Below are 27,314 nucleotides of genomic sequence, written 5' to 3'. Positions count from 1 at the left end.
TGTGGTGACCCGCTGCCGCGTCTCTCCTCGGCTCGTGGCGTGGCCCGGGCGGTGGTGGTGACGGACGGTAGTCTACGCGCCGTGGTCCATCTCCGTCTTCTTGCGCGCCTGCCCCACCCCAGCATGCGCAGCACAGCTTTATATGGGGAGTGTGTGGGAGGTGTCCGGCCGGGTCACGGGTGGCTAAATAACCAATAACAAGGAAGCGGGAGGCCGGAGGGTGGGCGTAAGAGTTCCCTCCCCTCCCCCTGACCCCCTCACACTCATTTTTATGCTGCGCGGCTGCGCCGGTAATTGTTTGCACGCGGAGGGATCAAAACCCGGGACTTTCTGCGTCCCGGCATGGGTTCCCCCGGGACGCGGGATTTCACTATTGAAAACCAGGACAGTCCCGGCAAAAACGGGACGGTTGGTCACCCTAGTTCCAGCTCGAGGTGACAAGGATGCACTGCAGGTGGTGGGGCAGATGTAACATGTGAGTCTGCCTCAGCCCATGCTTATAAGATGAGAGGATGGATGGATGCACTGCCACTGCATCATGGGCAGGGTTGCCGACTTTCTCATTCAGTAGCCGCTCAGGGGGCGGGGCTTAAGCGTGACATCACTAAGCCCCGCCCCCATGCTGGTAAACCAGCTAATTCAGTGATCTCCGTGGAGGGGGCGGGGCTAAAATGACGCGATTGTGTCATTTTAGGTCCGCCCCCTCCTCTGAGACCCGAGGATTGCGGCATTTTAATGCCGCGATCCGGGGGACAGCGGGGGTCCCCCCTGAATCCGGGAGGGTTGCCCACCCTTCCGGGGGGCCGGGAGGGAGCCCCGATTTTCGGGAGACTCCCAGAAATTTCGGGAGGGTCGGCAACCCTGATCATGGGCCCCCTAGAAATATTGCTATGGGGCCCGGTAAAACCATAGTTTCATCATACTTTCTTACTGTGTTGATTTAGTACAATCCCAATGCGCGTGCGCACACACACTCTCTCTCACACACACACACACACACACATACACACAGAGTTTTTATGGCTTCCCCTACTGGAAAGGGCAGCCAGGTGTGGGGTGTGGCACCAAGGTTGCATAATCAGGGCACCGTTCCACGCCATATAATGCCGCAATTACCGGAATTGTAAAGTCAATGGGCATGGCCACTTTGATGGTATTTAAGTTGAAAGACATCACACAGCGGACAGGACTGGGGATGGTTATCGACCATCGATGATTACAAATCATCGATGGTTTATTGCCGATGTCGAATAGTTTTGCCATCGATGGGGGAGAACCAGATGGTTTCCCACCATCGATGTAAAGCTTAAAAGAATAGTTTCGTTTTTGCTTTTTCCCTAAAATGCCGGGACACAGAGCATAGCTCCGCCCCCGACACCCGCAAAGCCCTGCCCCCGCATCTTGATTGGCCCACAGGCCACTCAATCACAGAAAATGGATGACCATCGATATACAAAAACATCGATGGTCATCCATTGAATAGTTATACACTATCGGCAACCATCGATGGCAAAGGCAATGATGGCCATCGCTAGTCAGGACACCTCTTCCTTCTCTCTGTAAGTGGACAGCAGCACCAGCAGCGGGCAGGCACTCTTGGGCCAGTATCGCTGGTGGCATTGCAGCCTTCGTGTGGCCAACACATTTATACAGGAAACAGTCGCTGGACACTATGATGGTTGACCGCTGAATGCCGACAGGGTCTAGGTCGACACAAGAAATAGGTTGACATGGATAAGATCAACAGGGTCAAAAGGTTGACAAAGCACGGTACACTGATACGGTGTCCATGTCGACTTGCGGCAAAATGCGGAACAAAAAAACTTGTCATGTCGACCTTTGACTGACGACCTTCACGTTGTTGACTTCTTGTGTCAACCTTCCAATCCTGTCGACCTTAGACATGTCAACTTATTTTATGTGTCGACCTAAGCCCTGTCGAACCTTCAATGGTCGATCTAATGTGTGTCAATCTTCATTGTGTCAACCCTATGACCTATACCTTATTACCTGTACCCTATGACCTATACCCTATGACCTATACCCTATGACCTGTACCCTATGACCTATACCCTATGACCTATACCTTATTACCTATACCCTATGACCTATACCCTATGACCTATACCTTATTACCTGTACCCTATGACCTATACCCTATGACCTATACCTTATTACCTGTACCCTATGACCTATACCCTATGACCTATACATTATTACCTGTACCCTATGACCTATACCCTATGACCTATACCTTATTACCTGTACCCTTTGATACACCCTCTATTGTATGGTAATAATGCAGCTTCTCTACAGTGACACACCTCAACAGAGCATTACACATGCGCATAGTGGGAACTACTAGTTACCATCAGTCCCAGGGACTGCCCGGATCCCAAAGAGACCGTACCCCGCTGCCACCCCGCTGCCTCCCCACTGCCCTGCATCCATCAGCCACAGGGAGGGACCTGAAGTGCTGTGCCCATGCCGGACCCCGCTGCCCGGATCCCCCCACGCAGGTAAGTGCCAGGGGAGGGGGTGGGTGCAGGGTAGGTACCAGGGGATGGAGGGGGGTGCAGGGCAGGTACCAGGGGAGGGCGGGTCCAGGAAAGGTACCAGGGGAGGGGGGAGTATGAAAGACAGGCACTCTTTTTTAAACGGTTCACTGCGATGTGAACAGCACTTAAACGGTATTTAAAACGGTAATCTAGTGCAATGTGAATGCTAATACCGTTTTAAATACCGTTTAAAAATACCGGTACTTTAACCGGCTCTGCAGTGGGAAAGCAGCATAACCCTGCCTCCCCCGCCGCGGCTGTATTCGGCCGGGAGTCGGGACCGCAGATCTACTAATCTGCGTCCCGACGCTCCTCCTGGCTCCTTATGAAATGTCCATCACAAAATGGCCGCCCCCATTACAGCAGACCATTTGTAAGGATGCTAGAGGAGGCCACCGCTGCTTCCTCTAGCATCTTAAAAAACTGTCTGCTCTAAGGGGGGGCCATTTTGTGATGGACATTGACTCATAAGGAGCCAGGAGGAGCGTCGAGACGCAGGTTAGTAGATCTGCGGTCCCGACTCCCGGCCGAATACAGACGGGTGGGATAAGGCAGGTAGAGTTAGCTTAACAATATCCCCGCAGACCCCAGCGCCCACACTTACTTGGCGCCTCCCCGCCACCGCGGGGTCTGCGGCACTATTGTTACGCCACTGTCCTGCCAGCTCCTTCTCAATAAATATCCCTGTGATGCGGCTGAAGATGATGTGACGTACTCAAGGTCACAAGGTGACAAGTTTAATGGCTGTGCCACAAGCACTTTGCAGAGAAATAATGTGTATTGCGACCATTTCTACACTCGCTTTACCAAGGAAGCCACTTACAGTTCACACATAATGGGGAACGTCTCAGCGGAGACCAGGCTCATGGGGGGCGCGAGGCAGAAGAGTCTCAGCTTGGGGTCTCTGGAGTTTACTGCAGACTGGTGGTTAAATAGAAAGCTACAGAAAAAGCCTATAAATGTCACAGCGTGGATAAGCAGATACAGAGCGAAGCCGGCGTAGGTATATAGTATAGGTCTGAGCCGCTGGATCCGGATAGCTTTATTTTGCTGCATCAGAGCTGGACACTGGAGCAATTATAGAAACAGTACTATGGAGGATTGGTCTGCCATGACTGCCTCACGGCATATATATTTATTACTAGTCACAAAAAGTGCCGATATATGCTAAAATATTGATTACGTTTTTATTAATGTTTTTGCATTTATCGTTTATATGTATTAACATCCGCATGCAAGAAAACTCTGTCCCTGCCAATCCCCTCCCTGCATTTCTCAGGGGATTTTCCCCCCCAAAAAAATCTGTGAGTCTGTGTTGGCTCCTCTGCTGTGCCTTCTCTGCAACAGTGTCTCTTACTATCCTGTTCTGCATTTCAGCACAAAGGTGGGAACACAGAGGGGAAGCCTGCATAATGCCACCTGAAGATGGCTTTATTATTGCAATGCTCCTTCTGTTATTTTGTAACAATTTAGCATTAGTAAATTTGAGCAGATCACATTTCCCATTAAAAGTATGGAAAATTTAATTTCCTGACTAGAAGAATGCAAATTTAACATCTTAAAGGAGGTTTTTTTTTAAATTAAGACTCCTCCAAAAGCCCTTTGATACATTTAGGTGATACTAAAATAATGTAAAAAGGGCGTGCATTATTTTAGTAGAACAAATATTGATAAACATTCAACTTATGGACCTCTCTGTGTGGAGTTTGTATGTTCCGGTCGTGGGAAGTTATCCTGTGTCTGCTTGTCATGGGGAATACAGCTTTTTATGCAGAAGCATCACCAGGTGTGTTTACACCTGGTGTGCACTATACATCGGAGGAGTGCTCACTCAAATGGACATGTGGTCTTCTAGAAAGTAGGGGGAAGGGGCGTGGCTTCATGCAATGGTCTGCCATCATGAGGCCCCGCCCCCCATTTCACTACTGTCACTCTGTGTCTGGGGATAGACACTGCGTGCACGCGATCATTGTCTATTCACCGTTGCTCTGCCACACCCACCACAGGAAACTGCCAGCCCCAGGGGGCATGGGACATAATGGTTCTCATGAAAATCAGGACAGTTGGGAAGTATACAATAAGGGCCCCATTACGATGAGGATCCAATCTGAGCTGCTGCAAGATTTACAGTACTGTCTCAGAATAAAAGCATCTCCACCCCGTTATCGCTGAATAATCGCGATCCACTAAATACAGCGCACCAGGGGGCTCGCACTTTACTACGAACGCTTTCACACCTCAAATGTGGCCACCTTGCGCTATAAACTCTGCAGAAATCAAGGTGCACTTGTGCGGAACGGCCTGCGATGAGCCCAAAGTAGCTATCCTGCTCTGGTTTCTGCTTTGTAAATGATTTCCCCTGACTTTGCAGGTTGCATGTTAGCTATAAAAAAAACCCTCATCTCCTTCACTTTGCTCCTGTAGATTGGCTGATGTTGGAGTATTTGTTCAGAGGCGGCGTTCTGCATCCTAGCTGGTTATACTGACATTTCCAGTGCTTTGAGATAAGTAAATACATTTTTCAATGCTAAACAGTATGTGACAGGTAAAATAATGCACCGGCCTAGATACATCAAACTGCTGACTTTATCAATTCATTATTTTGTTATTTGAACGAGAGCAGGAAGGATTTATGATATGCAGAGCCCTGGAGTTTTCATTACCTCTCAGAGGAAGGAGGGCGCTAAGGCGGCGATACGCTGTAGTGAGTGGGCCACACTGCAGAGTCCTCATTTAAAAGGTCATTACCCAACATTTCCCATGTTGTGGATCTGGAGGAGTAGCCAACATTGGCGCAGTTTTAGTAATTACCACTAGCCCACACATGTCTAAGGGCCTCATTCAGCTTGGATTGCTTATGCCATCTGCAGCTCAGTTCCCGATTGTGTGGGAACTGTACAAATGCAGGACCCATGAATAGTGGATAGTGGTGATACTGGAACAGCTTCATAGCAGGTAGGTATTAGACAGGACTCACAGGAGTGTAGCAGGAGTCTGTCTCCCACCATATCACTGTACACAGAAAAGACCAGATACCCTGCACATGCTCAGTAGGGATCTCAGCGGCCATCTTGGGATAGGGCATGAAGTCTCCCTAGAGGACAGGAAAACTGGCGTCTGTGCAGTAACTCTCTTTCAATAGTTTCCACCTGCAACAAAGGCTGCACTTATGAAACGTCACTATATTGATGTCAAATAAAATAATATATTGGATGTTAACTATGTTACTGTTTGCATTACATCACCATTTTTGAAGGTGGAACTTTTCTTTTTACATCAGGTTACTGGAGCAATTCAGAAACGAGTCTGACTGACAGGCGGGAAATGTCGAGAGTAGCAACAAATCAGTTTCCAGCTAGCATTTATTTTCTATAAAGTGAAAGGTGTCAACTGATTGGTTGCTGAGGCAGATTCTTCTCTTGTTCACTTCTCCACTGTTAATAAAGCTTTATACAGTACAGCTCCCCAAAGTCTTCTAGGCAACCGTCATATTCTATACACTCTGGTTAATTCACTCCTTGGAGTCTATTCATTATTATCATGTTTACCAAATTAAGGTAACAGAAAGGAGTCCCGGTCACAACGAGAGATCAATTCGGATCCCTTCGCCACCAACTCAGCTCCTTCCACCAGACTTGGCAGCGCTAAGTTTCACGGGTACAAGGTAATCATCACGATGCATAGGTCCCCTAGTAACGTGGCTAGGAATGACACAGTAACCAAACTGTCATGCTATGCTTTGTCATTTCAGCTTTTTGTTCTCTATAAAGACCTATTATAGCCTCTGTGGAATGAGTGAAAAAGTGCACATTTACGTTTTATTTTTACAACAGCTGAAGGTCATTTTCTTTCGTTAATACATATATTTTACTATTTCCTTTTTTTGTGTCACCTGGCAAAGGACGTTTTATTCCCACAAGGACATCCCTTGTATTATTTGTACTGGGCCACAAATGTAATAAATGTGTTACAGATTCTCTTTGATCTGCATAAGATGTTCTAGAAATGCCAGAAGAATGCAGTACAAAGACAAAATCCTATTTGATCTTTCACTTACACCGCACAATAACTGACCTTGGACTTACCTTGTATAAGACACACAGCGCTGCGCGCTGATCCCCAAGCCGTTAGATTGTCTTATTACATAATTAGGTACAAATGAAGAACGGGTTGATAAGGCGGAGATTTCTCCCCCAGAACGCTCTGTCTGATTCATCAGTGATTCCAAGCAGGCCGTCCACTAAGATACAAGGTGTCTCTGATTGCTGCAAAGCCTGCAAAATGTATCCCAGAATGCTTTGGGAGACCAGGCTTTTTTTATCTTCTCTTTTTGCAAAATAGTCTTTTATAGATTATATAGACTGCAGATATTTCTACATCTCTCTTTTTAATTGCTTTACGCACAGCTTGTGGCTCTCGGAGAGGTGAGACTCAGGGCTCAGTGAGACATGATAGAATCCGACTGTGGCATTGAAAAACCTGAGACTGATCCCTGTGCATTTCTCTACAGCTTATAGGAAGGCTCAATGGAGAGGCCTAGTATCTAGTGAGGCTTACCACACATTGGGGTCACTGCTATTGTACTGGGTCTGTTAACACGCACAATAAAGCATACTTGCCTACTTTTGAAAACTAGTTTCAGGGAGATTATAGTTGGTAGTAGAATTTTGCACAGCGCCCCATTGAGGGGGTGTGTCAAACTCCACCCAAAGGGGTGTTTCTAGTTCCATATATGGAGAGATTGTGAAAAGAGATTGTGAACGTGGCACCTAGAAGCGTGGGTGTGTACTGCTACATCTGAGAGGAATCTTGTAAAATGACTTATATCCAAATGTAGATGAGCCCAAAGCAGTTAGTAAGAGATACTGTACTTGGTAACGTGCTGGGAAATGGTGCTGATGATTCAATGTAAATGTACAGTATCTATCTTTTATTCCTTTTCCCCAAAAATGTAACAGTGTAATGTGGGCTAGGTGGAATGAGGGAGATTGCTAGACTAATGAGGGAGAGAGGGAGATTGCTGCTATGTCAGGGAGTCTCCTGCAGAATGCAGAAGGGGAGGTAACTATGAAGTAACAGTGGCCCTTATTCTGATTGACGCGTACTTTACCGCATACTTTCGGATCGCGTCTTTACGGCGTCTGCGCATGCGTGGAGAACGCAACGCGCATGTGCCACGCATTGACTCCGTACCTGTTCGGGCAAATCCCGTACAAAACTGTGCACCGCAATCAGTCGGGAAATATGGGCGTATTATGGGCGTCATGCGGAATGACACATGGGCGTAGTTTCAAAGTGGGCAAAACGGGGCGGAAACATGGGCGGACACGGGGGAGTACACTTATGTTGGTGGGCGTACATTCGGATCGCACTCCGAATGCACGCGACCAAAAAGGGAAGAAATGTGCGGTGTCCACAAGTGTACTATTGCTTTGCGGACACCACTCGTTCATGCGGTAGGCGAACGTACGCCTAATGACTACAACCATTAACACCTGAACCCAATAGAATCTACTCCTTTACTCATTACTCACTAATAGGACGCTTGTCAGTGCTTTAATTGAAACCATTGCTGCTTCAATTGCTGTAAGGGTTAATGTGTGCAATGCATGTGTTAGGCATGCTTGTAAGGATATATTGGCATCTAATTGATTCCAATTCCAAATAAGAAGTTTTTTATGAGGATAGGTAATTGAATAAGTGGGTCATGGGATGTATTGCAGAAGATACATAATAGTGGGTTGTTTGGCGTAAATACTCCGCTTACGTGCGGTAGCACCGCTTGGCTCCCGTTCGGATGCGGTATTCCCGAGCATACTCTGTAATACTCTGTAATACCGTGCAGAATCGGAGTGTTTCCCCCGCACACGCATGGTTTGTATGTCGTCCGTAAACACGCCCTGTTCTTAAAGAGTGAGTCCGTCCGAATGCGGAGGACACGTGGGCGTTTCTACGGACGATGGCCGCACGCGGCAAAACACCGTGGCGTACGGACCGCTCCGTAAGATTGCGGGAATATCCGCACCGATCAGAATAAGGGCCAGTGTAATGTGGGCTAGGTGATATGAGGGAGATTGCTAGACTAATGAGGGAGAGAGGGAGATTGCTGCTATGTCAGGGAGTCTCCTGCAGAATGCAGGAGGGGAGGTAACTATGATGTAACAGTGTAATGTGGGCTAGGTGACATGAGGGAGATTGCTAGACTAATGAGGGAGAGAGGGAGATTGCTGCTATGTCAGGGAGTCTCCTGCAGAATGCAGGAGGGGAGGTAACTATGATGTAACAGTGTAATGTGGGCTAGGTGACATGAGGGAGATTGTTAGACTAATGTGGGAGAGAGGGAGATTGCTGCTATTTAAGGGAGTCTCCTGCACAATGCAGGAGGGTAGGCAACTATGCAATAAAGGCACCAGGTTGTGTTGGCCGGATTGGATTGCTGAGCTTCAGGCCTACTGAATTGCAATGAAAAGTGGTGGCATAAATTCTCCACAGTGTTATTGTATAAAATAGGGTGGCCATCGGTGCAGTTGCCATCGATGGTGATTCTGCATCCAGACATCGATAGTTAAAAATTATGTGATGGACAACCGATAGTTTTAGCTATCGATGGTTATCCAATCTCTTTGAATGGCCCACAGGCCAATCAGAACACGGGGGCGGGGCTTCTGAGTTGTCAGGGGTGGAGCTATGCTCCGTGTCCCAGCACCTTGAAGGAAAAAATAAATAAATATCTGGTTCTCCCACATCGATGGCAACAGAAGTAAACATCGGCCATAAACTATCGATGATTTTGAATCATCGATGATCGACGGCCGTCCCTAGTATAAGTTAGACCACTGGGGTCTATTATGTTAATATAATTCTTTGGGTAACTTCAATTGCTGGTTAGATACACCCTCTAAAGGCCCCCATACACTAGGGCGACTTGTCCTTAGGACAAGTCGCCCCCGACTTCCCCCTGAGCTTCCCCGGCTGCTCCCCGGGGGAGCTTGATTAGATTGGCACTTGATGTGCCATTTTTTACATGTGATAAATCGTCTCGATTTATCACATGTAAAAAACCCGGGGAGCAGGAGGGGGGGGGGGGCTAAGAGGTGAGAGCTGGTGGGAGCAGGGGGGCTGGGGACGCTGCGGGGGACACATCTGTGTCCCACGCTGCGGGGGACAGCGTCTGTGCGGCGAGAAGGTAGAGGGAGCAGGGGGGGCTGGAGACGCTGCGGGGGACACGTCTGTGTCCCCCGCTGCTGGGGACAGCGTCTGTGCGGCGAGAAGGTAGAGGGAGCAGGGGGGGCTGGGGACGCTGCGGGGGACACAGGCTGCATAGAGCCGGGCAGGGGGAGCCGGCCGGGAGCTGTCAGTAATGAATAAAAAAAAAAAGCCCATACAATGAATGGGCAGCCTGTGATTGGCTGCTGAGCGCTCTCTCAGCCAATTGCTGACTGGCTGAGAGAGCGCTCAGCCAATCACAGGCCGCCCATTCATTGTATGGGCTTTTTTTTTTTATTCATTACTGACAGCTCCTGGCCGGCTCCCCCTGCCCGGCTCTATGCAGCCTGTGTCCCCCGCAGCGTCTCCAGCCCCCCCTGCTCCCTCTACCTTCTCGCCGCACAGACGCTGTCCCCAGCAGCGGGGGACACAGACGTGTCCCCCGCAGCGTCCCCAGCCCCCCCTGCTCCCTCCACCGCCCCACTAGGTCCCAAGTCGGGTGGTCGGACGTGCAGCAGGTCCGACCACCCGACGCAGATCCGATGCGCACGGGACCGCGCATCGGATCTGAGGGGACATCAAAACTAGCCGATTTTGGTCCGATTTCGGCCAGATCCGACTGATCTGGCTGAAATCTGACCAAAATCGGCTAGTGTATGGGGGCCTTAACAGAGCATATCTGACAGAAACTGTAGTAATACTGTATCTCAGCATTGTATAGGGGATCGGGTGTATTCAGCCACTAGTAACAGCAAATAAATACATTTTATGAGCACATCTGCTGGTGTATGGACGGTGCTGTGGTCCCACAGGAAGCCTTGGTTGATTGTCACAGGAGCTTACACATGTGCACACTTTGTTGTGTCCTCAAGATATAAAATGACTCCATTTTTATGAAGCTTTGCTCTTGCATGCTGAAGACAAGGTGAGAGTGGGCTGGATGGACACAAAGGGGTGGGAAAGCTGATGGAGGGACATGGGTGGTGAGATGCTGAAGTGACTGACAGTTAAAATGCACTACTGTGAGCATTTTGTATAATGGACTCTACTGTGGGCATTTTGTATAAGGACTACTGCTGTTGGAATTATGTCTATACTGTAAGCAGCACTAGTACTGTGGGCATCTTGTGTAAGGGGCACTACTGTGGGCATTTTGTATAAGGACTACTGCTGTTGGCATTATATCTATAAGCAGCACTAGTACTGTGGGCATTTTGTATAAGGACTACTGCTGTTGGCATTATATCTATAAGCAGCACTAGTACTGTGGGCAATTTGTATAAGGACTACTGCTGTTGGAATTATATCTATAAGCAGCACTAGTACTGTGGGCATTTTGTATAAGGACTACTGCTGTTGGCATTATATCTATAAGCAGCACTAGTACTGTGGGCATTTTGTATAAGGACTACTGCTGTTGGCATTATATCTATAAGCAGCACTAGTACTGTGGGCAATTTGTATAAGGACTACTGCTGTTGGAATTATATCTATAAGCAGCACTAGTACTGTGGGCGTTTTGTGTAAGGGTCACTACTGTGAACATTGTATATAAGCGACACTCAGGGGCGGAACTACTGCTGGTGCAGACGGTGCAGTGCACCGGGGCCCAAGGAGTTCATGGGGCCCGTGCCGCCTGCACCGCATGCTGTCATTTTCATTTTTTTTTTTTACTTAAAGTGCGGCAGCGGGGGCCTGCAGGGGGAAACGCGGCGGCGGACGGATAGACTGTTGTGCGGGCAGAGGAGGTGTGACGGATCGGATCTCTGTTGTGGATCCGATCCGCAGCACCAAGCCCGTTGACAGGGTGGGGGATGCTCGTCTCCAGCATCAGTAGGCGCCAGCACACAGGGCTCCCTTCCTCTGATATATAACAGCGGGGATCGGGCGGCTCTCAACACAGCAATCCGCAGCAGCAGCTCCAGATCCCCGTGCGCACCCACTTCAGCAATCCGCGGCAGCAGCTCCAGATCTCCAGAGGCTGATTGTCGCAGATGCTGAAGTGGGTGTGCACGGGGATCTGGAGCTGCTGCTGCGAATTGCTGTGCTGAGAGCCGCCCGATCCCCGCTGTTACATGTCAGAGGAAGGGAGCCCTGTGTGTCTTCACACTGCTGCTGGTGCCTGCTGATGCTAGGAGACGAGTCCTAGCCCGGTTGGCGGGTATATGCCGGCTCTGTGGTCCCATGCTGCTGCATCCTCCCTGCTCCGCCAGCTGCGTGGTTCAGGGTCTGTATCCTCTCACTCGCGCTGCCTGTAAGTATGCGATATATAAAGGGGGGGGGGGGGGGGCTGCAGACATTTTAATTAGAGGACATGGGGGCTGTTAATATTAATAATACTATGGGGGAGGGGGCTGTTAATATTATTACGACTACAAGGTGGTGGCTGTTGACTATACTACAGGGAGGGGGCTGATATATAATAATTATACTACAGTGAGGTGACCAGGGCCTGATATACCAATAGGATGATCAGACAGGCTGCAGCCTAGAGTGCTGGGTCCTCGGACGGGGGGAGCAGCACATGGCCACTCACTGCCCATCACCATGGCTCTGTGTGGTGTACTCTCAGCTCCTATGCTGCTGAGGGACTCAAACCAGCACCGACAGACATTTGAAATATGGCTCCTGCCCACCAGCCTATCAGAGCTCACGGACCAGAAGCCGCAGTTAGCGGACCTCTGCCGGACCGTCAGCTCCAATTGGCTCACTACACTGTGCCATATTTCAAATGACCATCAGCGTTTGTATGAGCCGCTCAGCAGCATAGGAGCTGAGCGCACACCACACAGGTGAGCTCTCTCCTCCCATCTTATATGGCACTAATGTGAGCAATGTTTAAGGGGAACTACTGTGGGGAATTATGTGTAAACATTACTGGGGGCATAATATGTAATGGGAATTACATGTGTGGCATAATGTGTAATAGACATTATGGTGTGTGGTATAATGTAATGGGCATTACGGTGTGTGGCATAATGTTAATAGGCAATACAGTGTGCAGCAATGTTTAATGGGCATTACAGTGTGCAACAATGTGTAATGGGAATTACGGTGGGGAACAATGTGTTATGGGCATTACGGTGTGCAGGAAAATGTGTAATGGCCACTACAGTGTGCAGCATAATGTGTAATCGGTTCTGCAGTGGGGGGGGCCTGAAGCATATTTTTGCACCTGGGCCCACAACTCGCTAGTTCCGCCTCTGGCGACACTACAGTGTGGCATACATGTATAAGGAGTACTACTGTGTTGCGCAACTTGAATAAGAGGCTGTACTGTGTGTCATACTGTGAATAAGGGGCACTGTTATGTGTTGTAATATGATTCAGGGGCAATACATGCCATGTAATGTGAATATGATTGTGCGGAATTTGAATTGGGGGTGCACCCCTTTCTTGTGAAACCATTGTCCCTTTATAAAGTATAAGAGGTAGGGTACAAATGTATAATTTGCAAGGGGCACTGAAAACCATGGCATTAGCCCGAGCTCTGCCTAATGGGGGGGTTGGTGGCAGGAGAAATGAGTACCACCCCCTCTCCTGGACTGCTTTAAGCCCTGGTGTTACTACATAATTGGTGCCCCCCCCCCCCATACCATAACCCCCCTCGGTACCTGCTCTTTGTCAGAATATACCCCCTCCCTGCCGTGTGTCTGCAGTGGCTTTGATTGCTGTGAAAGGTGTTTCCCAGTATCACCCGCTGCGTGTCTGCCGCACCTAGACCAATACAAATATCTCTTCAAAAATGGCCACCACCACCTCTAGTATCCTTAATAACGATCTCCTCTGAGGGGGCAGACATTTTGGGAGGGACATTTTCAATGGGGTTAGGATTGACCAGCCTATGTGTAGCAGTAGCCCCGGCAGTCCCCCTAGACCCGCAGAGTACCCAGTGCCTCCGCATGGTCTGTGGGGCTATTATTAATATGCCGCTGCTCCCTAGGAGTTTAGACTTGCTCATTCGAGCACTCACCTGTTATAATAACAACTCCATTGTTGACTATTCCTTACGGAATTAAATGAATGTTTAAAATCTGCTGGCTTAACTCCCTGCAGCCCTCTGGCCATAGAGATTCATATAATAGGTTTCCCGGTTGTCTAGAAGCTGGTTCCAGTTTCATCCGGGATTGACACAACTCTGCTGATAAGTAACAATGTTGTAAAATATGGATATGATTTGGAAGCACTGTGAGTTAATATGATGGGGCATGTGTGCTTGTCCGCGGCTATTTATAGGAGACAGAGACAATACAGATATGCATTCAGTGTTTAGAACTGTGGAAACTCACATCTGCCACAATATATATCCTCAAGCCCTCACACGAACATACGTCGTAGGGTTTTACAAAGCAACCCAGATTGTGCAGCGACGTCCATGAATATCTGAGATGGTCTGGTGATTTCACGTGTGTGCGTGTGTTGTGTGGGTGTGCAGGTTTAGAGGGGGCGTGGGGTTATTGAATCATATTGGGCCAAGGGGGTGATTCAGCTTGGCTCAGTATGCAGCGTACAGTTGCTGCTTGCCGAGCGTGGAAGTGCATTCAATAAGCGATTGAATCGTGTAGCGATTCAATAAGCAGAATCTTGTTTGATTACACACATCATTGCAGCCTTATCCCACAACAATTCCACCCCGGGGGCCCAAATCACCATGCATGGCAAGTAATCACCGTATTTTTTTAAATTGTTTGCTCACTTTCGGACGTCCCCTTCATTTTTAATGGTGACCTAATTAATGTTTGTGCTGAGAACAGCAATGTTTTCTAGCAACGGAACCCAGCACTGAGCATCGTGCACTATTACTGTACGTTCATCATCCTTAGTGCATTGGTTCCAGTGTCTGTAGTATCTAGTGCAATACTTATACCAGGGTAGAGGCAGAGGAGTCTGCAGCACTTCAGGGGGGGCAGCCTGATGTAGACAACCTCAAAGCCCCGCCCCCAGTACGGCAAATCCCGCAATTTGTGTGTTTTCGAGGAGGGGTGGGGCTAAATGACACAATTTGCATCTTTAGCCCCTCCCCTGAAAATCTGCAAGCCATTGGGGGGGGGAGATATCCGGGAGGGTTGCCCACCTTTTCAGGGGGCCAGAAGAGGGGCTCTCTCGGCCATTCCAGGAGGGTAGGCACCCCTGATTTATACACCTGCAGCCTGAGCAGATTTTAGGTTACCCAGGTATGGTCAATGCACCCACAGACCCCCCGCTGTCCTCCTTGTACTCAGTGGCGTAACTATAAATTTTGCCCCCCCCCCCCCCCCCCCCCTTTGGGCCGGGACCCATCCTGTACACAGTAGCGAATAGCCGGCTCTGTGTACAGTCAATTGAATCAGTGGGGAGGATTTGTCGTCTCTGCCATGGCCGCATCCGTGCTGCGGCTGACTCGTGTCCAGTGCTCAGCCAGTGGGCAGTGGCAGGCAGCAGCATGTCAGTGCATCCAGCGGGTGCTGGCGCCCACATAGACCCCACTGTGGCAGCTGCTGGCGGTCACCCATTCCACTACACCCTCGCTTAGCCCAATGTGCCATGGTGCCCATCTTTATAATCTGTGTTCTCTGTAATACCGATTGGTATGGGTAAAAACCGGACAGTACCCCGGAACACTGGAATGGACAGGCTCCATCATCAATATCGGTCATTCTGGAGCTTGTAGTGTCCAGTCCGGGGGTGCCTGTCAGGGGGTGTCCTTTCTGTTGGGGCTGCTCTGACACCTGTCACCAGGGAGAGAAGAAGGGGGAGAATACAGCCTCCCTGCATGGCCCGGGGTGTAATAAAAATCATAACGGTCCGGACTGTGAAAGCTATCAAACGCATCCCCCCGGACAAGACAACCCCCGGGGTCTTGTCCAGGTCTGGTTTTTACTTTGTCCCATTGGTATGTCCGTAAACGGATGTAGTTGACATTCCAATGGATGGACTGACATTGGTTAGATGGGATGCCAGCAATGGTAAGAGTTAGGCTCTGGGAGGAGGGCTTGGCTCTAGTGTGAAGGGGGGGGGGTTATGGAGTAGGAGGGGCGGGTTAGGGTTAGGATAAGTATATCTACTTGTTTCTGTCTACTTGTATGGCGGTGCCGGTATCCCGTACCCAACCCCTCTGCAGGTCTCCAGTGGACCAGCCCCATCCAAACACTGTGATCTATATCTAGAACCTTCGATTCACTTTATTTGCAGTCTCTGCAGTGCAGCCAATGCCGGCTGCCCTGTATTTTGGTTTTCCTCCAATTCCTCTTCGCCTGACATTTGCAGCCATGTCATATACGCGGCCTTGTTAATACTTTAGACACAGAGAACAACGCTGAGCTCTGTAATCTCTCCTGATCGAACAATAGTTGGATGTATAGAAATCTGATTGTCTCCAGTAAACGGTTCAGATATTGCGGCGCGTCACGGACACTGGGCTGAGGGAGAATCTAATGCAAAGCTGTAAGAAGCCTAAGACGCCAGCGTATTAAAGCCTGTTTTTGTTTTATACTCTGCCTGGCAGTTTGATGTTATTTTGCAGCCTAAGAACTGAAGAGATTTCATAAGAAATTGAATTTCTATCTCATTCATCTCAATTCTTAACGGGTCAGTACTTGCATTGAACGCCTGGGCTAACCTCTCTTTAGTAAGTAACTCTTCAGTACTGTTCAGATAACTGCACTGCGCCAAGCCTTCGACTCAGGCCTGCACAGAGATGGAAGAGTTTTCTAGTAAATTCATGTTTATTATATCGATAAAATGCTTTAAGAACACATCTATGGGTGTTTTGTGTAATAGGCAACTGTCTTTTATCTGTGCGGATGTTGCGGTATCTAAAGATGTCGGGAAAGTTCTTATCCCGAGCAATGGGGCCGTTACCGATAATCAAACAGTCGAAATCTTGCAAACGGAAGAAATCTGCTTGCGTTAGGCAAACTAATGCTGCACTCTGCAGTCACCATTTATTCCACTGCAATCTGGTCCCGTTCACCGAGCCTCGAATATTGTGGGTATTTCAGATTACGTCATCTTCAGATGGCGCTAGTGATTGCATCCTGTGGGCTACAGTGTCGCGGAAGAGGGACTTCCGGGATCCCTCTCCATTACCTGCTGGCATCTGGAAATTGCAAAAACACAATGGGGAAGGTGCATTTTTGTTTTGGTGCCTAATGCTTTTGTCGACATTACTGCACTTTTTTAGTGTCCATGTTGACATTTGGGCAAAAAAAGTGAACCCCCATGTTGACCTTTTGACTGTCGACATTCCCCACATCGACCTAATGCTTGTGTCGACCTAACCCCATGTTGACCTTCAGTCATCTTGACCTTAATGCATGTCGACCTAGTGGTGTGGACCTAATGCTTGTTGGCCAAGTTGCTGTCTATCCACTGATCCATACCCCTAAAACCTCACACTTTAGTACATTAAACCTAAGCATCGTGGACTGTATTTGTTTATACTAGATGGTACAGGTGTGGCTTAACTATCCGTGGCACACTCAGGGGGGAGTTCCAAGTTCCCTGAAAACTCCTTCACTCAGACAGCCACTTTCCCAGCCTGCAAAAGCATACCTCCCAAAAGTTCTAATTGTTAAAGTTGGACCTGAACATAGGGTGGTGGGTGTGGCCACAGGTAGAGGGGGCGGAGCCTAATGCTGCAGACCTTGTTTTTAGCAGGTTGGGGGGGGGGGGTTTAAATAACACAGCTCCCTCTCTCCATATCTATCAAGTTTGAAACAGATAATTTTGCTTTCAGTTTCTGTTAGGAGTAATTTGATCCGTGGAGTGTCCCCTAGTGGTCACTGGCGGTACTCAGGGCCGAATTCTATATAGGGACCCCTGTGCATGGCAGTGGGGTAGTGCTGCAGCTTCACCTATCTGCCAATGTGACCATGATTAATGGTGCTGAGCATCAGGAGCCAAGGCACACTGACTGCACAATTGTGCAGTGCATTCATGGGAGTTGACCCATGATACTTTGCACAAGAGGTCAAAGGCTGAGAAGCGTGTGCTGAGCTGTAATTGATGGCGCTCATCACATGCTTCTCAGGCCCATGGAAGATAGCAGCAGCGACCTTGTCATGGGAGGTTTTTTTTTATCAGAGACAGCACTGAGCCTGTGAGGTCTCCTACAGAGTAATGTGGGACAAACACAGGCTTTTCATGTGGTATATATATTTATTAATCCCCCACCCTGCAGTTACCCATTGACCAAGTATATACTGCCTTTACTCTGTGTTTTGACAGTTTTATATGTATACTGTATAATATAGATGTGGAAACCCCCATTTAAAAACCCTGCATTTGCCACTTCTTACTGTTGGTGTAGGCTGTTCTATGTCATGGTTGGACCCAGCCTCACCATTACAGTATTACAACTGTGTTTTCTTTTATGACATTGTGGAATAACAGGGAATATTGTGAAATGAGATCCATATATTTGTCGTCCCCTAAAACCAGCCACTTAGAGAGCGAATGTGGTAACTGCTTTCAGGCACTGACGATATCTCATCATCTCTCTCATCCAAGCCTGCGTGATCCCAATGCCCCATCATGACTCACGCCATGGCCTTGGGTGACAAGCCGTGAAGCCCAAATTCGTAAATAATGCTCATCGGACCCTCTAGATTGTTTATGCTCAGGTGAGCTATTGATAAACTGTTTCAACCTCTCGGAGCCGTCACATCCCGAGAGAGTCTATTAAACAAGAGGAATTATATTATTGAGGGGAAACAGAACAAGCTTGGGGTTCTAGCACTTTCAAGAGGGGGGGGGTTTCTGAGCTAGAAATGACGAACACACAGTACATGCTAAATTTGAATATCATTTATTTTTTGCCACCCTCTTGTATTAAGCCTATGTTCATTTTTAAGCCTTGTGTTTATTTGATCAGGCGTTGTTTGTTTGCTTGACGTTTCACGAAGGAAATTCTTTCTTGGTGCATTCCCCTATAGAACTACAGGTTGAGTATCCCGTATCTGTGCATCTCTTATCCGAATTATTCCAAAAACCGTGGTTTTTTTGAATCATTCAAAATTTTTTTTTTTTACCCCCCTAACCCTCTTTTCATACTTACCAAAACCCAGGGCGTCCACAGCAGGCCTCCGGCATCTTCTCCAGGGTCTCCAGCGGTCCCTGGAATGCATTGCGCGAGTGTGCGCGCCGGTGACGTCACCGGTGTGCGCGCACACTCGCGCAATGCATTCCTGGGACCGCTGGAGACCCGGAGAAGATCCCGGAGGCCTGCTGTGGACGCCCGGGGACTGCGTGGACGCCGAGGGACCACCGGACACCATCAGGGGACAGGTAAGTATGGCTAAAACAATTTATTCCAAAAACCGGAAAATTCCCCTATCCGGAATGCTCGTGGTCCCGAGCATTTCGGATAGGGGATACTCAACCTGTATTTACAATGTGCAGTTACAAAGAGCCAGACTCTAATGGGTCAATGTAATAAGAAGGGAGTTCTACTGAAGATGGGATGTTGTCCATAGCAACCAGCTTCTGGGTGGGATGTATCAAGTGAAAAAAACTGCTGTTCTTAGTTTTTTTTTTACCACATTTGTTTCAATCAGTGACGAGTTTTCGATGCAGAGGGTAACGCCTTTTTGGGTGCCGACAGTCGGGATTCAGACTGTTAAATGCCGAAAGTCGGGATCCCAACTTACAGGGGCTATTCTCCCACTATGGGGGTCCATGACCCCCATAGCGGGAGAATATAACCTGTGGCAAGGACAGCAAACCCCCAAAGGGGATTCTTTGCGCTCGCCCCCCTGTCGGAGTACCGGCAGTTGGGATTCTGATGTTGGCATACTGAACATCGGAATCCCGACTTTCAGGCTGGCATACCACACCCCACCTTTTTCTGGTTGTACCCTATAAAAGGGGGAAGCACTGACCTCCCTAGCAACAGCGACAACCAAATTTTAGGTAACCTCCCGGGTGTACCGGCAGAGATGCACAAGATGCTGCAGTACTGAGTGTCCGAATAGTCGCTGCCCACTTGCCGCCCAGAAACAGCTGATGTTAGGCTCCATCCACTGGAGATGTTACATCGATGGAGCTGCTTGCTACAGTGTGACGCTATGGCAGACCCCCATCCCAGACTTTCATGCATACACAGTTGGCAGAAAATAGACAGAAGCATGCGAGCCCAGAGATGCCCGCTGCATCACTTGTGCACACTGTAACACCACCGGTGGTCCTGTAATAACATCCCGCGGAACCCTCAGAGGTCATGATTTTCAGGTTACCTGGCAGGTGCGCTGAGTATCACCAACTGTCACATTTTAAAAATCCAAAGGTGACCTGAGAACCATAAAGTTTGTGTTGTCCTGTGGACAAGGTTGGGAACCTATGATCTAGACCAGTGGTTGTCAACCTCGGTCTTCAAGGACCCCAGAGCACGTTTTCCAGGTCTCCACACAGAATCACAGGTGATATTATAAAATGTGTCTATGAATAATGAGTGCACCTGTGCACCTGCCGGGGGACCTGGAAAAAAAACGTGCACTGTTGGGGATCCTTGAGGACCGGGGTTGTTGAGAACCAATGATGGTGCACCACCGGTGCATCGGTGCATCGGGCACAGTGCATCCTCGGTGGTAGAATAAAAATGAAATAGGTTTGGGATATTGATTGCTACAGTGATCCTATTTTTCTGTAATCTGATTTATTAAGGAAGGAATGAAAACAGTGGTGTCAGCCTCTGGGACGTGCCTCTCTCACTGGCTCAGGCTTCCTGGAGGCTTCGCAAATGCTCGCTTAATGACAGGGAACAATCATATCATTTAGTGAGCGGCCTCATCCAAAATGAAACGTTGGAGATAACATAGAATTGCAGAGCTGGAATCGAATTGTACCAAGCCATATAATTTAAGCAGAGCTTTAGTGGAAATGGCTGTGTTTCCCCCAAATTACATATTGTATTGATGTTTAAAGAATCTTCTTTTGAATTGACTAAAAAACACATCGTTTAAGGAAGTTTACGGGTGACAAATGATTCCATTACAATGTATTCCGCGGTAGCGGGAGGAGAACTGCCAACTTCCTGCACTTCTGGTACTTGCAACAGTTCCAATTTGAGGGGACTTTCCCGGATACGTCTTTCTGACGGATGGATCTTTAATGGTCACATGACAGTGACTGATGTGCAGAGCACCGAAGGGGTGTTTTAAGTAAGGCAAGTTGAAGTCTTGGGGAGGGGGGGGGGGGGATCAGGGCCTTGTTTTGGATATGGGTCATTGGCTCCAAACATATTAGGTTGACATGCATCAACATGGCTAACTTCGACAGGATTGGAAGGTCGACACAAGCATTAGGTAAACAATAGCTAGGTGAGTTTTTCACGTTTTTTGACCCGAATGTCGACATGGACACCGTCAAAGTGTACCGCGTACCTTTGCACAGCTCGCTGTGCTCGCCATGCTTCGGGCGCATTATTCTATTCTCCCTCCACACCCTAGTGGATGGTAGGGCATGAAATACTGCCTGTCGGCACACGTCGGCTTGGAAAACGTGAAAAAAACTCATGTCGACATTTTCACTGTCAACCTGGCCATTGTCAGCCTAATGCTTGTGCTGACCTTTCAACCCTGTCAATCTTAGCCGTGTCGACATATTTCATGTGTCGACTTAAGCCATGTCGACCATCAGCGGACGACCGAATGCATGTCGACTGTATACCCTTGTAAGGACTTGAATTCCCCCAGGGTGACAGAACACATCCTGATGCGAAAATCTAGTTTTTGTACTGTACGATGTTCTAAAACTTGGTTGGCAAGGTCGAATGGACCCACACAATCTGGTGGCACAGGACAGCCAACTACATCACTGGCTGGAACAGTTACAGGAGATTTGCCTGTATACTCATATCCAGCGCCAGCGGGTAATGCCAAGATGGCTTTACCTAATGTCTATGGGCTTCTTATTGCATTCCTACTGAGAAGGATCCAATCAGGTCCCTCCCAGTGTCCCCGGCAGCATCCACGCCCTTCTGCGCAGTACTGTGAAGCAGCGATGCTAACCACTACACCAACTCTGCTGCTCAAACTTTACTTTTACTTTCGTTAGGAGCGCACACCGGCTGCAGAAAGTAAACACATACATATCTAAAATATGCTCTGCGCCTATGAAGCCAATTTTTCCCCCATGTTTACTGTATTCCGCTTCAGACTAAATAACACGTTTCTTCCCAACAGTGGCCCTTATTCTGGTTGGTGCGGATATTCCCGCATTCTTACGGAGCGGTCCGCACGCTACGGTGTTTTGCCGTATGCGGCCATCGTCCGTAGAAACGCCCGCGTGTCCTCCGCATTCGGACGGACTCACTCTTTAAGAACAGGGCGTGTTTACGGACGACATACAAACCATGCGTGTGCGGGAGAAACACTCCGATTCTGCACGGTATTACAGAGTATTACAGAGTATGCTCGGAAATACCGCATCCGACCGGGAGCCAAGCGGTGCTACCGCCCGTAAGCGGAGTATTTACGCCAAACAACCCACTATTAAGTATCTTCTGCAAGACATCACATGACCCACTTATTCAATTACCTATCCTCATAAAAAACTGCTTATTTGGAACATGTCGAATACACATGTGTATTCAGTGGCGTAACTTGTGTAAGGCAGCCCCCGCCACTGCTTGGAGGAGCGGGGGCTGCGTGGGCGCCGGAAGCCTCTAACTCTAACCTGCAGAGCTGAGGTAAGGTCCGTCCTGTCTCACTCCGTCTCTCTCCCTCCCTTCCTCCCAGCAGCAGCAGCATTACAGGCAGGAAGTTCGTCTGTGTACACAGTACACACAACCTCCGTCCGCGCAGGCTGGGCAGCTAAGGAATCGTCCCTCTCCCTGCTTTCTGTTCTTGACTGTCCTGCTCCAGCGGCTGCCTTCTATTCCCCTGCACTCTGCACTCCGGTTACAGAGCCCTCCCTTTCTACAGGCTTCAGCACCGGAGCTGAACACAACAATAAGGTTAACTCTTTCAAAACCTGGTTTTCTACAGTGGTATGCAAAGCATTCAGTGTCTGTGTCATCACATGTCAGCATATTTGTGTCAGTGTCTGGGTGTCTGTATTATGTCTCTAGATATCAGCGTCTGTCAGCATCAGTGTCTCTATGTGCAGTCCGTGTGTCAGCGTATCCCTGTGTATAGGCGTCTTTCAGTGTCCATGTGTCAACATATGTGTCTGTGTCGGCGTCCATGTATCAACTTGTCAGCGCCCGTGTTTTAGGATCTGTCCGTTTGTCAGTATCTGTCTGTTTGTCGGTGTCTGCGTGTCCATGCGTTAGCACCTGTCTGAGGGGCTGGGGGCATGCCAGAAGCTCACAGAGCGCTTAGCATGCCTCCATAGTGATGAAAACGGGAGGCATGGCTTGTGGGAGCATTATTCCCAATAAGCCTTTCCCCCTCTCAGTGAGGTCACACCCTTTTTCTGGCGGCAGTGCGATTTCGTCGACAGCGGACATCTCGCCCGAGTTCAGTGTAGTGCGAGATGTCCGCTGAATTCTGACGTTTTTTTAAAGGGGAATTAACTTACAAGGCAAAACAATGCCAAACCATGCCTTGTAAGTTAATTCCCCTTTAAAAAACATCAGAATTCAGCGGACATCTCGCACTGCACTGAACTCGGGCGGCATGAAATTCCGGCCATAGTGTAAGGTGCATTTAGATTTGTGGAGTATAAGTTTAATGACGGCATGTGGCATATAGTGCAAGGGGCATTATGATGTGTGACGTAATGTTTAAGGGGCATGGGGGGGGGGGGGGGGGGGGCGCCAGAAACTTTTTTGGCTGGGGGGAGCAAAATTTCTAGTTACGCCACTGTGTGTATTGCTAGTATTAATATTCTGTCATGTCCATTGTTAGCAGTTTTAAAGTGTCTGACAAGTACAGGATATGTGGGTGTTTAGTAAGGGTTCCTTGAAGCAGCAATGGTTTCAATTAAAGCACTGACAAGCGGCCTATTAGTGAGTAATGAGTAAAGGAGTAGATTCTATTGGGTTCAGGTGTTAATGCTTGTAGTCATTAGGCGTACGTTCGCCTACCGCATGAACGAGTGGTGTCCGCAAAGCAATAGTACACTTGTGGACACCGCACATTTCTTCCCTTTTTGATCGCGTGCATTCGGAGTGCTATCCGAATGTACGCCCCCCAACATAAGTGTACTCCCCCGTGTCCGCCCATGTTTCCGCCCCGTTTTGCCCACTTTGAAACTACGCCCATGTGACATTCCGCATGACGCCCATAATACGCCCATATTTCCCGACTGATTGCGGGGAACAGTTTTGTACGGGATTTGGCCGAACTGGTACGGAGTCAAGGCGTGGCACATGCGCGTTGCGTTCGCCACGCATGCGCAGACGCCGAAAAGACGCGATCCGAAAGTATGTGGTAAAGTCCGCGTCAATCAGAATAAGGGCCAGTGATACGAAGTTGCTCTCAGTATATCTGAAAATAGCTGGTTTGTAGCTATGGAAACCTTACGCTGATTAACCTACAGAACTTTATTTATTTCTCAATCCGAAATTAAAAGTAAAATAATCTATTTCCATATCCAATAGCTGCTGCCAAGTGGCGGATTGTGACGGTGCGGGAGAAGTGTCACCATCTCGCCCTTATCCAAGAAACACACTGGTAGCGATTTATCCCATGGTGAAGGCGCTCCGTCGTTACTGAACCCTGTTTGCAGCCAGATGGAGCGGTGGGGCCCTTTATAGAAGACAAGCTGCACAATTTTATTTTTAGAGATATATTTACAGCGACTTCGACTAACGAGAGAGAATTATTTTCTTCGTTGGGTTTGGAAAGGATTTTTAATAAAGTTTTCATTGGAAAACAGAACCAAACTTTTTATTTGCTTTTCAGCCAAAGTTGTTGTAACGTATTTCTCTGTCTTTACTTTGCGTATAGTTCATTTTACACCAGGCCTCATGGCTTGTAAAGAGCACGCATGTGCTGTGCTGACAGCAGGCTCAGCATGAGCGTCTCACTGACAGTGTGAGAGCTCATGCTGAGCCTGCTGTCAGCACAGCACATGCTGTATGTAAGTGTGTGCTGCTGCTGAGGGGGGTGGGGGTTGACCTTATAGTGGGTTTTCACTCCCTAAACATTTTGGGGTGTGGCCTAATAGCGGGAGGTGGCCATTCCTCCAGCGATTAGGCCACCCCCCCAAAATTTTACCAGTGCCCGACATACCTCTCGGCGCCCTGGGAACATAAATAAAAAAATCTATCATCTATATATCGCTAGTGACAGTGAGTCTCCAAAACACTGCCATCTGCTGGTAAAGAATTAAGTTACATCTCTTTCTCACACATGCACAAATACAGAAGGTAGCAGACTAGCTTTCGAAGCTTTTGCTTCGAGTAGGCTTACTGGTTGTTATATATTTTGACACTTATGGAACTGATTATTTTCATCCCTGAACGATTTGAGATGTTTGAGTGATGTATGAAACGATTACGCATGAGCACGGTACAATGTGCTCATGTACAAGCTGTCCGACCAAACGCAGTAAGCATGCAGTAGGTTAGCCTTTGCTCCAGTGGCGTAACTATAAATTTTGCTCCCCCCCTGCCAAAAAGTTTGTGGCGTCCCCCTCCAGGCTCCTCTCCAGCGTGTTTCCCCAGCGTGTGACGTGATGACATCACACGCATAACGGAGAAGCTGAAGCAGGAGAGAGGAAGTGAGTCCAGCATACACTGCTGCTTCCCTTGACTCCGACGCATCCCAGGCCGCCCTAGCACACCCATCTGCCTGCCCATCCTGTACACAGTAGCCAATAGCCGGCTCTGTGTACAGTCAATTGAATCAGTGGAGGAATTTGTCATCTCTGCCATGGCCACACCCACGCTGTGGCTGACTCACCTCCAGTGCTCAGTCAGTGGGCAGCAGCAAGTCAGTGCGTCGAGCGGGTGCCGGCGCCCACACAGGCCCTGCTGCTGCTGCTTGCTCCCCCAAGCGGCTGCTGGGGCTGCCTTACAGTAGTTACACCCCTGCTTTGCTAGCTGCTTGCAGGGTGATTGACTCCCTGCGGGTGTCTGGGGGGCATTATGTAAGCGTTCTCCAGAAAACGCAGGCATTTCTCGGTCGTCGGGAGGGAGAGCCGCTGATGTCATTCAGTGAATCAGGCCCTAAGTTTGCTTCCTTTACCCTACCTAAACAATTATTGTTCGAAATGTAATTGTATTAATTAGTCATTTTTAGATCTCATTTTTCAAGAATCAGCCAACGATCAAAAAAATCAAGGGCCCATTAATTGTATGGGTGTGGCCCGATGAATCCCCCAGATTAGATAGGCTGCAATCTCATGAATATGAATTAATTAGCCAAGAAGCAAAACGTTTCAGGGAGATGGGAAGTTCCATCACCAGTTAAATATTCATTTGAGTCTATTGAGGACCTAGCATTAGCTGTGAAGGGCATGATGGAATTTGTGGTCCTATATCAGTAGGAGCACCATAAATAGCATGGGTTATAAAATTATCATTTATCAAACTAACAGGGAGAACCTTGATACATCTCCCCCTAATTCCTCTATTGTACTTTTAAATGTCAGGACGTTGGCTACAAATGAGTGTGGTGACTCCTGAGCTGGTTATTTCTTTGTTCTCTCTACCACCTGTGTATTTTATCTTTGTTGTCTGCGGTTGTCTTGCCCCAAGCGAGAGAAAATGAAAACATTTGGTAGTCAGATACGTCGAGATCTGTCCGTTGCATGGGTCTGTTCCACCTCGGGGGCCCTGGCAGTGTCCTCTTTGTTGTGATCTGGTTTTGCCTTCTCCTGAGCTGTACTTCCATGTGTCCTTTCAGGTCAAGACCGCAGTGAAGCCACTTTGATAAAAAGGTTTAAAGGGGACGGAGTTCGGTACAAGGCGAAACTAATTGGAATTGACGAGGTTTCGGCTGCGAGAGGGGACAAGTTATGCCAGGATTCCATGATGAAACTCAAGGTGACATTTAACTGTTTTTCTTATTGTTACCTCTTTTTTGTTTGTTCAACGCGTCCATTAATGTACGTTAGTAATGTTTGATGTTTATTTAAATCAATAACATTTATTAAATATTCTTGTAGAATTGAGATATACTAAATGAGACTCCAGAGGGGGGAGGGAGGGGCGGCAGCAGGGTTCAAAATTCAAATAGTGAAGCCACACCCACTGCCATTCCAAACTGACTCAGTGACAGTTGAGGTTTCTCCACAATTTGAATTTTGAACTGTCCTGCAGCCCCACCCCTGGAGACGCCACTGGATACATGTGTCACGTGTCATGTGTCTGATGCTATGACCTATGGCTTTTGCACATTTTTGCCCGACTGCTGCATGCAAAGACGTAGTAGCAGGACCATTCTCCTGCACCTCTGAATGGGAATGAATAGAGGGGTAAAAGGGCCCATTGGGGAAATGCTGGTGTAGGGGCCCACACTAAGTGGCCAATTGAAATCAGAAGGGTTGGCCATCGACCATCAATGAATCATAATCATCGATGGTTATGGTCGATGTAGAATAGTTTTGCCATCAATGGCACAGCATAACTAGTTTTTTTTTTATTCTCCCAAAGGTGCAGGGACACGGAGAATAGCTCCG

General features: G+C 48.4%; 1 protein-coding gene across 15 annotated transcripts in view; it reads left to right on the top strand.

Annotated features, from left to right (window-relative positions):
- The window catches only part of DAB1 (DAB adaptor protein 1), a 587,491-nt gene that overhangs the window by 460,990 nt on the left and 99,187 nt on the right, over positions 1 to 27,314 (top strand). For all 15 annotated transcript variants that reach the window (XM_083157604.1, XM_083157603.1, XM_083157607.1 and 12 more), the window contains one exon: positions 26,540 to 26,679. In XM_083157604.1, the coding sequence (XP_083013730.1) occupies positions 26,540 to 26,679 (140 nt within the window). The remainder of the gene's footprint in view (positions 1 to 26,539; positions 26,680 to 27,314) is intronic.

This window comes from Crinia signifera, chromosome 8, assembly GCF_055691185.1.
Source record: "Crinia signifera chromosome 8, ASM5569118v1, whole genome shotgun sequence".
In the NCBI taxonomy this organism is placed as follows: domain Eukaryota; kingdom Metazoa; phylum Chordata; class Amphibia; order Anura; family Myobatrachidae; genus Crinia; species Crinia signifera.
Note: the sequence above shows the minus strand (reverse complement) of the source record. Positions and strands in the feature narration are given on the sequence as shown.